This window comes from Lynx rufus, unplaced genomic scaffold, assembly GCF_022079265.1.
Source record: "Lynx rufus isolate CCGP_SWC_20201006 ecotype Redwood Valley unplaced genomic scaffold, mLynRuf1.p SCAF_15, whole genome shotgun sequence".
Classification (NCBI taxonomy): Eukaryota; Metazoa; Chordata; class Mammalia; order Carnivora; family Felidae; genus Lynx; species Lynx rufus.
In genome coordinates, this window is record NW_025814829.1 from 26,069,288 (window position 1) to 26,085,792 (window position 16,505).

General features: G+C 37.1%; 1 protein-coding gene across 8 annotated transcripts in view; it reads right to left on the reverse strand.

Annotated features, from left to right (window-relative positions):
- The window catches only part of PTPRC (protein tyrosine phosphatase receptor type C), a 126,064-nt gene that overhangs the window by 29,107 nt on the left and 80,452 nt on the right, over positions 1–16,505 (reverse strand). For 7 of the 8 annotated variants that reach the window (XM_047076720.1, XM_047076719.1, XM_047076714.1 and 4 more), the window contains 4 exons: positions 15,584–15,703; positions 15,048–15,206; positions 12,956–13,167; positions 7,461–7,521 (listed from right to left, as the gene is read on the reverse strand). In XM_047076720.1, coding sequence (XP_046932676.1) covers positions 7,461–7,521; positions 12,956–13,167; positions 15,048–15,206; positions 15,584–15,703 — 552 coding nt within the window. The remainder of the gene's footprint in view (positions 1–7,460; positions 7,522–12,955; positions 13,168–15,047; positions 15,207–15,583; positions 15,704–16,505) is intronic. The other variant, XM_047076716.1, reaches the window with a different exon arrangement.

Here is a 16,505-nt window from a genome sequence, read left to right on the forward strand (position 1 = left end):
TGGCCGGCATGTCCAAGGAATAGCCAGAATGCCAATGTGGCTGGAGTGGAGCCAGTGAAGGGTAGCAACAGGAGCTGCCACGTAAGAGTATGACGCGGAGAGGGGAGAGGCAAGGGCCAGATTTGTAGGGCCTGGAAGCCATTTTAATGATACATTAGCTTTTTTGTTACACAGGCAGCACCTGCAGGATTTTGAGCAGAGGAGTGATATACTCTGACTACACATTTTACAGGTTTTTAGGACTACTCGTTGAGAATGCCATAATCCAGGCAAAATATGACAGTGGTTCATACCAGGTTGGTGGCTCTAGAGTGAGTAGAAGTAGTTACATGAAGTTATAATTAATGGACATCAGGAAGACTGTGGGTGCAGCGGAGAGCAGGAGCTCACTTTTGGATTTGTGAATTTGAAAAATAATTAGACACCCAAGTGGAGATGCCAAATAGGAAACCTGAACATGCAAATGTGGAACTCTTGTACCATAAATCTTGCAAGAAAGGGTCTGGGACTGGGCATAGATTTGAAAGTTTTCATCATGGAGCTGTTATTTAAAGGTAGAAGATTGAATAATTCACCAGGAAATTAAAATTAGATAGAAAGGAAAGAAATCCCAAGACTAAGTCCTCGGACACTCTAATATTAAAAGTTTGGAGAGGAAAGATAGAACCAGGAAAGGAGACTAACAAGTGAAATAGAAGAAAATCAAGAGCGTGTCCAGGAAGCCAATTTGAAAGGAAGTCTTTCAAGGAGGAGGGGGTAATCAACTATGACGAATGGTGTTGATAAGTCAAATTCAATGAGGACTGAGAATTGACCTTTTGATGTACTATCAGAGAGGGCATTGTTGGATTTGACAAGAGCGATTCAGTGGAATAGGCAGGCCCAAGAGAAAAATAGGAAAAGAACCAGAGACAGTCAAAATACAAACCTCTTTCATAGAAGCTTTACTGTTGGGAGGTGGGGGTTGTGGAGATGAAATAAAGGGGTGGCTGAAGAGGAAATAGTGTCAAAAGAAATATTGTGGTTGCTGTTTGTTTTCAACAATTGCATACCGATTAGACTTATCTAGCACAGAAGGGAAATAATGATGCAGGAGAGAGAAAAGAAAGCTGTTGGATGTGGGAATTGGGCGATTGATGGGATCAAGGGATTCAAGAATAATTTCAAGGGTGATCATAATGATTGATTATGAGTTTACATTGAATATGGAGGGATTGGAGGACACCAAAGGGATATGGAGTGGTGCACCAGTGTTATATATTGCTACTATGGTTTGCTCTGGCTAATGGAGATAGGAAAGGAAATGATGTTCTTACTATTTTAGATGAGGAAACTGAAATTCAGTCATCCTAAATCATGGTTTTTTTTAACTTTTAACGTTTATTTATTTTTGAGAGACAGAGAAAGAGCACGAGCATGGGAGGGCAGAGAGAGAGAGGGAGACACAGAATCTGAAGCAGGCTCCAGGCTCTGAGCTGTCAGCACAGAGATCAACGGGGGGCTTGAACTCACAAACTGTGAGATCATGACCTGAGCTGAAGCCAGACACTCAACCGACTGAGCCACCCAGGTGCCCCCTAAATCATGTTTTTAAAACAATACAGGAATAATACATTTGAAGCAGTTTGGTAAGACTGAGAAGACTGGGTATGCTGGGTATTTAATCAGTACTCCTTTCTTTCTTGTGGCAGAGATTGGCTAATGCTGAATCCACCTGTTTTCTTTTCCTTCTGAATCAGCTTTACTTGCTGTTCAGTGTTGCCATGTGACTGAGATAAAGGTAGAAGTGAGATATGTTAGTTCCAGGCCTGGTGCTTAAACCCTCTGGAGAGATGTTACACACACTCTTCTCCGAGTTGCCGGATGGATGTTGGCAACCATAGCAAAATTAGAAGCTATATATGAAAAGTGGAAACCCTATGTCAGCCTAGAGTTTTGAATGAATATGTAGAACAGAACCCCACCACCTACACGCACACAAACACCTACCAATTGGTGTAGGGTAAGAAATAAATTTCAATTCTGTTAAGTCACTGGGATTTGGAGGTTTATCTGTTAAAGCATCCGTCGTTACATTAATTCATTGGTACCCCTCATTCACCCCATACTTACTGAGAAGTGCTACACTGGGATAGTCTCTAAGGATACAGCAGAATATAAGGCATGAGAAGTTACCAGTTCTAAAGAAATTTTCATTCTTTTGGGGGAAAACAAATGCTAAACAGGTAAACCAACAAATAAAATAATAATGTATTTTCCTTAGATTTATGAAAGAGTGAGTGGGGTGGAAAAAAAGTAAGGGGAACCTATTTTCTACACGTTCAGGAGTGGCCTTGAGCATGAGACTTTCTATAACCTGAAAGATGGAAATGACCCAGCTAAACAGCTGCCAGAGACCATGTGTCTCATGTTCAAAATGTCTATAACTGGAAATTCTTAATAGTAAGAATAAATTAATTTCAAATAGAGACTGGCAGATGTTGGACCTGAGTTTGAATTCTGGCTCCACCACTTCTTTACTGGAAACAAAAAATAAATTGATTGAATTATCTAAGTTAAAACTTCCTCGTCTACAAAATGGGAATGATTTTATTTTATTTAAAAGGATCTTGTGAGGATACATGGGTTGTATTGAATATTTTAGAGAAGTTCTTATTGCAATAGACTCCCAAAATGACCCAACGTGTTTTTCTCAAATTCTTTTCACTAAAATTATCAATAAACCTGTGATTACTGGTATATATATTGATCGACATGATTGTTTCCAGAATTTGTGGATAAAAACCTCATCAGAGGAACAATCATCTAAACTCATCCACCTCAAGGAAATTACTAAAATGAAAGCATGTTACTAGAAAAATAGGACACCTTGAACTGAGATTTTGCGAGAAACTGCCCCAAATGACTATGAGTAAGCGTTTCATTCCACAGCAATTAATTAGGGTCCATTCTACAGAAACATTAAGTAGCTTCAGACTTGCCTTGATAAACTTATTAATGATAAAACAACCAAGACTTCAGATATATATCATGACCTAAGAACACGTCTCTCTCCCTTCTTTCCAGGAATTCTGCTAATATTAAAGACCTGACAGTGGCATAGATCCATAATGCCAGAAAGAATGGGAGAAGGGAAATTAGAGTTAGAGAGATTTCAGCAAGTTTTGGAAGGTAGAAAACAAAGGAGAGAAAGCCAGCACCAAAATAGCACACTGCATAAGATCCATACCAGTTACCCAGAATGCCTGAGTCTCAAATTTGGAGGCACATAGACAGTGGAAATGAATCATAGGACCAAAAATGGTACAGTTGAATGTCTATTTACAGAGAAACCAAACACCCTTTGAAAAGACACTCTAGGGAGGAGACAGAAGTTTATTCTCTGAGAAAATTGAAAGGAAAAGGTTAAGAGACTCAAGGTAAAATCAGGCTCAGAACAGAGCAGGGATGTGGCCCAGGACTGAGATTAGGAGGGCAAAGTCAAGTCTGCCTATGAAATGGTTGAACACCTGTCCCTCTGCCCTACTATGGGAAGAACCATTCCCCTACACTGTAACACTACTATAAGAAGTATTACATCGATTAATTTCCAGAGATAATAAATGGCACTGGAGAAAACAAATCATAAATATTACAAGGAATCTCCTCAGTCAACAGTCCGTGTAAGGGCTACAGAACTTTTTTTTTATAATTTATTATTTATTTTTTAAATTTACATTCAAGTTAGTTAGCATATAGTGCAACAATGATTTCAGGGGTAGATTCCTTAATACCCCTTACCCATTTAGCCCATCCCCCCTCCCACAACCCCTGCAGTAACCCTCAGTTTGTTCTCCATATTTATGAGTCTCTTCTGTTTTGTCCCCCTCCCTGTTTTTATATTATTTTTGTTTCCCTTCCGTTACATTCATCTGTTTTGTCTCTTAAAGTCCTCACATGAGTGAAGCCATATGATTTTTGTGTTTCTCTGACTGACCAATTTCACTTAGCATAATACCCTCCAGGTCCATCCACGTAGTTGCAAATGGCAAGATTTCATTCTTTTTGATTAGGGCCATAGAACTTCTAATCAACCTTTTCTATGGTCTCCCTGTAACTTTGATCAAACTGCTGATAAGAACCGAACTGTCAAAGAAATCCTCAACGATAAAGGGGGGTTCCAAAATAATAATTTGACTTAGGAGTTCCAAAATGGGACTAACAGGAGCTCCAGAAGGGCTACAGGGAAAAAAAAAAAAAGTGGAATGAAAAAAAAATTTCTCAGAGATATGTTTCCAGGTCACAAAAGCCAATAGTATACAAGAAAAGACTCGTGCAAGACAAAGAATAAAGAGGAAAGCCTAAAAGTCCCAAAGAGAAAAAAGATATGAGAATACAGAAAAAGAACGAGCAACAGGATGGCATTAGAAAGTAATACTGGATGCAGGAGAACGAAACAGAAATACTTTTTCAATACTAAGTTGTTGGGTTTTTTTTTTTATTTTTTTTTCAACGTTTATTTATTTTGGGGACAGAAAGAGACAGAGCATGAATGGGGGAGGGGCAGAGAGAGAGAGGGAGACACAGAATCGGAAACAGGCTCCAGGCTCTGAGCCATCACCCCAGAGCCCGACGCGGGGCTCGAACTCACGGACCGCGAGATCGTGACCTGGCTGAAGTCGGACGCTTAACCGACTGCGCCACCCAGGCGCCCCATCAATACTAAGTTTTTAAACTCAGAATTCTATGCCAGGTCAACCTATGGATGAAGTGCCAGAGTAGAATTAAAGCATTGCATTTTTATGTGTGCCAGAATTAGAATATTTTCTTCTTACACTAGAGAATATATACCAGTAATTTTTTTTTTTTTTTTTTTTAACAAATGAGATTCAGATGTAGCAATTCTGAAACAGGAAACTAATGAAGGAAAATTTTACCACAGTAGCTAAGCTGTACACCTAGGTAGTCCAAATCAGTACAGGAAGAAAGGGCCCCAGGAGCTCTTTCGGGAACATTGTCAACGTGTGGCTAATGAAGTCTCATGCCAGGGAAGCTCAGCAAAACTTTTCTAGGAGGTGCATTCTTGGCAAGTCACAACCCAAGACTTCTCCTGGTGAACACATTACTATTAAAACCTCATTCTGTCATTTATCTATTACAAAAATGCCATCGTGAGTGAAGAGTCAATAAAACTTTTTCTGCTTGGTGAGGAAGGGACCGTGGGATAACACTCTAGCTCCACGGACATGGAAATCTGATAAAAGCGGAATGTTAGCTGCCTTCCTAGGCAATGTTGCCAATGACGAAAATGATCCCTGGTTGCTCAACTGTATCTGAACAGGAAGATTTGTGTGTGAACCACACTGTCCTGGTGCAAGCCCCAGTTTTCGGTCTCCCTGAGGGGAGTAACCCAGGGCACATCTCATTTTTGGGCACAATCCCTGTGGCATGTCTGGAAGCTACTCCCAAGGAACTATTCTAAGAGATACCGATTCCTTTCTTAACGGGGGGCTTCTAAGCCAGGGCAGCTAGCACACCCACACATGTGAACCAATTCTCTCACATCTCCCTTGCCTCTGGGAGGGTCAAAGAACAGTTCCAGGGCTGCCATGGGCACTGTGACCACTATCGCTACCCCCCCTTGTTGGCACACTGTGTTTTCTGTTCTGTGTCTCCTTGAGTGAAATGGTATCACATCTGGCCTAGTAAAATGTGAGTGAGTGTGAAACGTCCAGTTGAGTCTATGACTCCCAAGAGTAGGTGCTGCAGCTAGAAGTTATCTGCATAGGCAGAAAAAAAAAAAAAAATTCAATGGAGTTGTTTTTATTGTAAGGAATTATAAAAGAAAAGTATTTATATGGAAATAAAATCAAAGCTATCTGGTTGAATTTGGTGGGCATTTAGTATTAGAAGCTTTTATTTAATAAATCAGAGCAGAAAGAATGGAAACTTTACATGGGACCTGGGACAACAGTTTGGAACATGAACTTTTATATCTTTCCTCTTTTCAGAGACTTTGGGAAATAAGGCATTAGTGCTTGCACACATGCATGTGTGTGTAAGAGAGTAAGACTGAGACATTGCAATGATAGCATCAGAAACTGTCTAGAGTTGGGGCGCCTGGGTGGCTCCGTCAGTTAAGCGCTTGACTTTAGCTCCGGTCATGATTTCACGGTTCATGGGTTCAAGCCCTGCATTGGGGTCTGTACTGATAGCTCAAGCCTGGAGCCTGCTTCAGATTCTGCGTCTCCCTCTCTCTCTGCCCCTCCCCTGCTCTCTCTCTCTCTCTCTCTCTCTCTCAAAAATAAATAAACATTAAAAAAAGTAAAAGAAACTGTCTACAGTTGATAACACAACACAGAAATTTACATCATTTAATTTAATTTACAAACATACAGATGGTGAACAAGCTGAGAAACTTAAAACCGTGTACTGCCTTCTCCCTCCGTAGGATGAAATCCATGGGCAATGTTACTAACTCTAGAAAGAGGAGCAGCTAATATTCTTTACCCCTATAGAGATAACCATAAGAAGAACTGAAAACAGAAATGGTGAAAAGTGGCTGTCTTGGTGAGCAGGACAATGAGTGGGGAGTGGTGACACACAGCTGTTATTGTCATCGTTATAATGGCATTTAAGTTTAAGTGATTTTTTTCTATCTGCAACTTTATTTTGATCAAAATATTTAAAATAGCAATGATAAAAAATTAAATAGCCATGTTGTTATTAAGCGATTTTTATCTTAGCTGTAGTTAGGTAAATCAGGACAGATTTGTATCTAATGCCTGCCTCTACCAAGCTCAACTTTGAGGGACGGAATAAGACCAAATAGGTAAGTCTCCAAAACGGTACACAAAACAAACATGTTTTGTTAACAGTCATGAAAAAATGTCATAAACATACTCATAATTTAAGTCTCTACAGATATATCCTCTTACAAATTGTTTTATGAAATCTACCTCCTTTAATAATGGAATCTTTTAATTGAATTTAAAACACTGTATTTTACAGGGGACGGATTAATGGTTGCCAGAGAGAAGAGAGGTGGGGCGGGGGGGCAAAATGGGTGAAGAGGAGTGGGAGATACAAGCTGCCAGTTATGGGATGAGTAAGTCACAGGTATAAAGGGCACAGCAGAAAGAATATAGCCAACGATATTGTAATAGTGTTATATGGTCACAGATGGTAGGAACACTTGTGGTGAGCATAGGATAAATGAAGAGAAGTCAAATCACTCCATTGTGCAGCTGAAACTAATGTAGTATTTGTGTCAACTACATTCAAATAAAAAGTTAAAAATAAAACAATATTGTTTTATTCACCTACACATGTTTTTTTTTCAGAAAACGTAAAATATTACCTTGACAGGAAATATATAAATATTTAATAATTAAATATAAGCACGAATGTAAAATAATAAAGGTTTGTAATGTTAATATATATTTTAATATAATATAATAAAGAGCCACAAAATGACTTACAAGATGTTGAATGAAAAACAGATTCTGGAGTTCCATTATGGTGTCCGTTGTTGTAATAGACCTGAATTCCAGTAATAAAACAAAATCGTTTTCTAACGTGAATTTATCTATCATAATGCAACACATACATTATTTCTCATACAATGGTGTCTATTTTAATTTAAAATATACAGGTTAACTTTAATTTAAAAATAGAAACCTCAAGATTATGTCAATGTCTTATCAAACAGTTTTTCAAAGAAAATATTTAACAGTGAAAAAGACATAAAGAAATCTTAGCTTATTTGGCAACAACAACAATAATAATTATAGTATAATCGGCAAGAGTAAGTGAAACTGAAGGAATAAACTCCAACACATCAAATTCTTCAAAGCTTAAAGTTAAAATTCCCTATTGATAGGCTAATATCTATACATTTTATTTAAAAGGGAAACTACCATGTACTGTTTATAAAAGTTACACACAAAATGAACATACAATTGGTAAAAGCAAATAGAAACAATATGACAATCACAGTGTTTATAATAAATTGATATTTAGTTCACAAGGGTTAAAGTTATAAGGATTGATACCCCCAAGTGATACAGGGTAAAATCTACAGTATTAACCTAACTAGCAAAACTCCCTGTGTCTCATAATATTGAATACAAATAAAGCCAAAACAATTTAGTTATACAAGGGAAACTGAAAAGAATAAGAGAGCAGTAAGAGGCTTTGGCAAAAAAAAAAAAAAAAATAGGTAAAAACAAATCTGAATAATATCATTAAAAGATAAACATGATACATTTGGACAATATATATCTACAATATATATCTAAGTTTTTACCCTTTGGAAGATATATAATTTCCTCAGTACTCACAGAATATTTGTAAATATTCATTATACATTTAACTGTAAAAAATACTCTATTAATTCCAAAAAATAGAAATTGTAGGACTTCTGGGTGGTTCAGTTGGGTAAGCGTCTGACTTTGGCTCAGGTCATGATCTCGTGGTTTGTGAGTTCGAGCCTGCATCAGGCTCTCTTTTGAGAGCCTAGCATCCTCTGTCCCCCTCTCTCTGTCCCTCCCCTGCTTGCACACATTCTCTTTCTCTCTCAAAAATAAATAAACGTTTAAAAATAGTAGAAATTATAAAAGCTAATTATCTTTTAAAAGCTAGAAACACTATCTCTTTAAAAAACAGATAAATTAGAAATTCTTTCCAACTGCAATATAAATTCTTGGGAAATATAATCAGAACATTCTACTCTAAAAATCCGCTTGTTAAATTTTATGTCAGTCATTGAAAAATTAATAATAATAGGGGCTCCTGGGTGGCTCAGTCGGTTAAGCATCCGACTTTGGCTCAGGTCATGATCTCACAGTTTGTGAGTTCGAGCCCCGCGTTGGGCTCTGTGCTGACAGCTCAGAGTCTGGAGCCTGCTTCCGATTCTCTGTCTCCCTCTCTCTCTGCCTCTCCCCCACTCTCACTTTGTCTCACTCTGTCTCTCAAAAATAAATAAATGTAAAAAAAATTTTTTAATAAATAAAAAAAAGAAAAATTAATAATAACACAGGCATGGGATACAGTCAAAATTTTACCAAAGGACAATTCATAGTTTAATTTTTCTTTTTTTGTTGTTTTTTTTAAATAATAAAAAAATAAAGAAATGGACCAAAAATGCTTTCAATCCCAAATTAGCAGAAGAACATAAAATTAAATCTACAAAAAGAAAAGTAATAAATGGAGCAATGATAAAAATTACTTTATGAATCTGTTAACCAGAGATCACAATGATGAATAAAGCTAAAATGATTGATCCCTCGTGATGGCATAAATGTTGTAGTGGAGACAGAAAGAAACATGAAAATGAATTATGGTACATGCAATGAAGAAAACAAGAGACAATCTTTTGAAGGCTGGGGAAAAGAATGAATAACTAAGTAATAATCTACTACTTTGAAATTTTTTTTTTCAACGTTTATTTATTTTTGACAAAGAGAGACAGAGCATGAACGGGGGAGGGGCAGAGAGAGAGGGAGACACAGAATCGGAAGCAGGCTCCAGGCTCTGAGCCATCAGCCCAGAGCCCGACGCGGGGCTCGAACTCACGGACCGCGAGATCGTGACCTGGCTGAAGTCGGACGCCTAACCGACTGCGCCACCCAGGCGCCCCTAATCTACTACTTTGAATTTGAATGTTGTATTTTTTAAATATTTTTTAACGTTTATTTATTTTTGAGACAGAGAGAGACAGAGCATGAACGGGGGAGGGGCAGAGAGAGAGGGAGACACAGAATCGGAAACAGGCTCCAGGCTCTGAGCCATCAGCCCAGAGCCCGACGCGGGGCTGGAACTCACGGACCGCGAGATTGTGACCTGAGCTGAAGTCGGACGCTTAACCGACTGAGCCACCCAGGCGCCACTGAATGTTGTATTTTAATATGATGTTTACCTATATTTTTCCAGAACAACTTATATTGATGAATGGAAGGAGAAAATTCTAGAAAGAGAGAAGAACATCAGGTAAAGTACCTATGGAGAGCAAATTCTAGGTGCATTTGAGAAACTGAAAATAAATGGAGCTTAATGGGTGCTGGAAAAGTAATGGGAGATGAAGTATAATGTACATGATATGTAATAACAAAATATTTCTTTTATATGGATTATGGGAAAAATATAAATCCACAAAGTGTAAAATGTCTGAAAAGAACAATAATATTGAAAAAAAATGGCTCTGAGAGGATTCCTCTGTGTTAAGAGGATTAAAAAAAAATTTCAGAGAATAAATCATTCCTATACTATTTAAGGTTATAATAAGGCAAAGAAACAAGAAAATGTGCTATTTATCAGGTTAGCACAACTTTTATAGCAAAGTATACTAAGAATGATTCATGCCCACACCTATACAAATGCCTGTGCCCATCATCTCTACCCACTTATTGAAGGGTTTCATTTATGAATGTCTATTCATAAAGACTTAAAAAAAGCCTTTGAATTCAATAATGCTTTCAAAGAATAATACACAGTGACAGAGCAAGACTTTTTTTCTTGGAACGTGACATGGTTTATCCTTACAAAACCTATCACTATAATTCACCATATGAACGAATCATATCATGTCATCACAACCATGGCATCATCTAATAGAGTACAATAAAAACACAGGAAAAAGTCCAACCTATGTCTGATTAAACAAACAAGAAAGGTTATATATTTATAAATACATATGTTTTTGTATATAAACATATGTACATATAAACATTTCTTTAAGTTATAAAGGATATAAGGTCAATTGCCAACATTATTTTGAATAGTCAACTATTGACTGTTGAAATTTCCATTAAATCAGAAATAAAACTGATAGATCTGACTGAATAAAAATAAAAGGAAAAATTGTGTATGATTTAAAGTGTTATAAAGTTAAAAAGCAAACTACAAGCTGGAAACAAAACTTGCAACTTATATGACAAAGAGTTTAATATCATTAATATCCAAAAACTTCCCCAAATAAAACTGGACAAGGGAACAGCAACAACAAAAACTGTAGTTATCTTCGACAGTAAATAAAGAAAGCCATTCAAACAAAAAGAGATGTCAATACCATATCTCACCTACTCAACATCAAAGAAAAAGAAGGCCATGCCCAATGTTGGTGAGATTCTCAAGAGCAATTATTTAATAGACTGTATGGGAAGGGTAATTTGGTAACTTACAGGGAAAAAAATTTATCACAAAAATTCTTAAAATACAAGTAAATTCCTTTTGACCCAATACCTTTGTTTCCAGGAATTTATTTAAATAGAAATCATTAAAGACACATTCAAAAATTGTGCTATTTACCAGTAAGTGTGTTAATTGATTGTTGTTTATAACAGATGAAAACTATAGTTAGTAGAATGTTAAAAAGCCATATAATAGAATCTTAAGCGACTGTTAAAAATTGCATTGTAGTGAAATATTTAACATGGAAAAAGTTCATGTTGTAGTGATATATGAAAAATGTAGGTTACTAAACTATGTGTTCAGAATGTTGATAATATATATGATGAATATATATAAATGCACGTTACAATATTATGAAAGTTGTGAGATAATGGAAAATATATATTGGTTTCTGCCCTTGGTTCCTGGCACAGAACTCCTGAAACCCTTATAATTTCCCTGGTAATAGGAGTGTTTTTCATTCTAATCAGGTGACTGGGTGGGCTCCTGGATGGCTCCTGGATGAGGACTAGTCATTAGAAAGCCAAAGCTATGATTAGAAGCTTGGAATTTTCACCCCAGCCCCCATTCTCTTGAGAAGGTAGAAGGGCTGAAAATGAAATTAATGATTGGTCACACCTACATGATGAAGCCTCCTTAAAATACCCCAAAGAAGGTGGCTTGGGGGCTATCAGGTTGGTGAACACATCCATATCATGAAGGTGATGTATCCCAACTTGATGGGGACAGAAGCTCCTGTACTTGGGACCTTCTCAGACATCACCCTATGTATCTCTTCATCTGACTGTTTCTCTGTATCCTTTATCACATATTTCAATAAACTGGTAAACGTAAATAAGTGTTTCCCAGAGTTCTGTGAGCCACACTAACAAGCAACTAAGCCTGAGGAGAGGGCCATAGGAACCCCTGATTTATAGCCAAGTCAGACAGAAGTTGAGAGTAACCTAGGGACCAACTACTGGCAGTTAGAGCTGAAGTGGGGTGGAACAGTCTTGTGGGACTGAGTCCCTAACCTGTGGAATCTGCCACTATCTCCAGGTAGATAGTGTCAGATTTGAATTAAATTGCAGGATACCCAGCTGGTGCCACAAAGACTCGCTTGATGTGGAGGAAAACCTCCACACAAATTGGGCGACCAGAAGCATCAGAAGGGTGGCGCTGCACATGAATCGTACAGGAGACTCAGAAAAGAACACACAAGAAAAGACGGAACTATGGTTTTTCCCTACAACCAGGGCCAAGACTGAGTTTTTTCATTTCAGAAACACATTCATAAAATATGATCAGTAGACAGTAAGCTTGTAGATGAGTTTTTTTTTTTTAATTCTCCATGTTCACTGGTATTTCCTAATATTTATTTCTACTATTTTCTAACCTCAGTGCACCTGTAAAATATTTTGCAATTTAAAAAGTCATGTTAGTAAAGATTAAAAGTCAAGGTAAATAAAACATTTTGCAAAGTAATAATCTATTGTGCATAAATTTAAATTAATTTACTGTGTATAAAATGTTGTGCTTCTTGACACAGGCACAATAATTTTGCTATGAGTAAATTACATTAAAGGTGAAAAACACTCCAACAAAATATTTGCTTGAAACCATTGTTCTTAGAGCTGGGGATAAGAAGTTCGGAGTCAACCATTTAAGACGTTAAAGTATGATTTCATTAGACGAAGAGTTTCTAAAGCTCATGTGAGCATCAATTGGTCTTAGTATTATTGAAGTATGGTGTAATAATCAGTATAATGTACATTAGTACTACAGTTGAGGATAGAAATTATCTTACCTTAAATTCGTATTTTGTTGAATATTGAAGATATAGTACAGAGAAGTGGCAAATTATTTGTGACTCATTTTTAACAAAGGCATCTCCAGTTTTGATTTCCAGATGGTAGGATCCATTACTGGGGCCTTTAAAGTCCGAAGGAGGATCACACTTCACAAGAATACTATTATCTGATATCCGAGAAGCAAGTAAGTGCCTGACTTTGGTTGGCTCTATCAAAACGAAGGAATATTTGTTACTTTAATCACTTTGTACATGCATATTTAAATCAGTTGGCAATATTTGTGTACATTATAAATTATTATTTTAAAAAATTTTTAATGTTTATTCATTTTTGAGAGACAGAAACAGAGCATGAGTAGGGGTGGGCAGAGAGAGAGGGAGACACAGAATCTGAAGCAGGGTCCAAGCTCTGAGCTGTCAGCACAGAGAATAACGTGGGTCTCAAACTCATAAACCGGGAGATCATGACCTGAGCTGAAGTCGGTCGCCCAACGAACTGAGCCACCCAGGCACCCCCAATATAAATTATTTTCAGCATTAATTTGGAGATTATGGATGAAGAAGCTATAATAGTACATGCATCAAGAAGCTGTACCAAAACATCTAAAAATAAACCCCCCAGTCTTTCAATGAATATTAGCATATGTGTTATACTTGAAGTCATGGGACTTCGTGCCATCCCCTAAGGAGAGTATACACAATTAGAAAATAGAAGGAAAGAGGGGGTAGAGAAGAGGGGAAGAAAGGTGCAGGGGGAGAAGAGTGGATGATAGAGGGATTCTGAAGGCCTACATACAGTAGAGCTCTTCGGTTCTTTTTTTTTTTTTTTTAAGATTTTGTTTTTAAATAATCTCTACATCCAACATGAGGCTTGAACTTGTAACCCTGAGATCAAGAGTTGTATGCTCTACTGTCTGAGCCAGCCAGGCGCCCCCAGCTCCTCCGTTCTTGAGGTGCTTACATTATCCTAGTAACTACCTACCTGGCTGCATTCTTTAGGAGGAGCAACAAATTATCTTTGTTTGCTATGACTTCACAGAAATTTAGGAAAATAGCAAAACCATAAAGCTCAAGGATCTGGACTTTTAAAACTGGAATCTAAATTACATTAAATTTCATGAAGAGCATTCTACATCCAACCCTGAATAAGACAATTTTTCTTCATGAACTTGGTGCCAGCTAAGGTCTCCGGAGCTACAGATACTGCCTTACACAGGGGTGTTTCTTCTTTCCTGACTTAATGGAGTTAACATTCACCATGGAGATAGATCTAGCTTTAGGCCTGGAAACTATGGAGACATCATACAGGTAGCAACAGGAAAATGCCTTTGAAAGGAAACTTCAAATGGAAAAATGTGCCATAAAATAAAACAAGTAGTTCGATGTAACAAAGAGAAGACAATGCCAATAAGTTACTGTATTTTATAAGGTAAGCGGGTAAGTAGAGGTTAGCAAGTGAATGCTTTGTGAGTGAGATGTTATTAGGTGTCTCATTGGCAGTTACTAGTTCTAGATAATAAAGAAAACAATAGACAATGCATTTTTATCTATGTTGGTTAGGTACTTAAATTGCCTGAAATCTTAAAATTGTTCCAGTTAATATGGCCTCAAGCTTCATTCTTACAAATCTGTGATGGTGTATGAAGAATACAGAGAACACAGGATAACAGTTTAGAACATTATTGTATTTTAAATTATTATAAACCCTAGATGTTAATAAATGTGCCAGGTCAATGTGTTTCCCCAATGAAGCATAAAGAAAGACAGATTGTATACTAAAAAGTTCATACTGGGGTGCCTGGGTGGCTCAGTTGGTTGAACGTCTGACTTCGGCTCAGGTCATAATCTCGCAGCTTGTGAGTTTGAGCCCCGCATGGGGCTCTGTGCTGACAGCTCAGAGCCTGGGGCCTGCTTCGGACTCTGTGTCTCCCTCTCTCTCTGCCCCTAACCCACTAACCCACTCACATTCTGTCTCTGTCTCTCTCAAAAATAAATAAACATTAAAAAAAAAAAGAATGGAAAAAGAAAAAAAAGTTCATACCTTGTTTCTTGCCATTCACAGAAAGAAGTATTAAGGCTTATAACTTACTATCTGCAAGTGTGTCAAATTCACATGTCACAGCAGGTCCATCACGTCGTACTTTTCCCATGGTGGAAGCCTTTAATGACACACTGTACTTTGTATAAGGTTTCAAATTTTTCAAATTATATTTGGTCTCCTCTTTACCCAGAACTATGCAGTTTTCTTCTCAAGAAAAAAAAAAAGGAAACATTTAAGTCATTAAAACTCAAGATTGCCACATATTTAACTTGCTGTCTACATTAAATCATTTTGAGCTGACTCTGAGGGATTAGGCATTTTTTTTTGCTTCTTTGTGGGCCTGAATAAGGAGTTCAAACTGTGCAACTCATATAATATTTGGAGGACAATAATGAGGATTATCTTCCTGAGGGTTTTTTTCTCCAGGCTTTAGAGAATAAAGATTGAATTTAGAGTGTAAAGATTGTACCAAATAACAAGGCATCGTATTTCTGTTGTTGCTCACTAGTTCAATCCACATTGCTAGCGCTTCCCACTTCTTGATTCATCTTTCCTGACATGGAATTAAATCTTACACAAATTACCTGAAGCATGCAGCAAACAGAGAAGATAATAATCAAAATAATCTTCAGGGCTTTCCCAGGTGATCATTGATTCTGTTGAGCTTGTAGGCTTGCATGTAATATTTGGAGGTGCTTTTGGACCTGTTAAAAAATAAGAATGAAATATGAAATATGAAAAATAATACGTGGAAAAACATCCTTTGTATAATTATGATTATCAACAGTCACATTTTAATTATGAGTTAATTATGCAATTAAAAGAAAGACATCTAGTCTCATTAAATTTGCTTTAGAGGTCGCTTAACATAGGAAATGTCACTCTACAGTGGCACTATGGAGCCCAAGTATTCCACTGACCTAAAATATCTGCGAATATCCTCTTCCTCTCAGATATAGTATTATTGTTCATCTACCTTGGAATTCCTAGATTTCACTGTGCTGAAAATCTGTCATCGGTAGTACTGATAAACTTAACTGTCATTATTTGGAAACTTCCAACTTGAGATGAAGAAAGTAATAAATGCTTAAATCAATTTATGAGGTGTAATTTACATTAAAACACACCAATTTGAGGTAAAATTATCACTTCTGACAAGCATATGCGTCTACATAACCACCACCACAATCAAGCTCTAGAACATCTCTATCATCCCCCCAAATTTCTTCTGTGTCACTTCCCAGGCAACTCAGCCTCTTTGCCCAGCCCCAAGCCCCCTCTGAACTTTTCTCTGTTACTATAGATTCAATTTGTTTCTTCACCCACTTCACATAGATAAAATCAAATAGTACTTTTGTATGTCTATCATACTGCACTCAATATAATGTTCTAGATATTCAATTATGTTGTTGCATGTGTCAGTAGTTAGTCCTTTTACTTCATGAGTAGTATTCCATTGTAAGGATCCACCACATTTTATCTATTCGTTTAAGTGTTGATGGGACA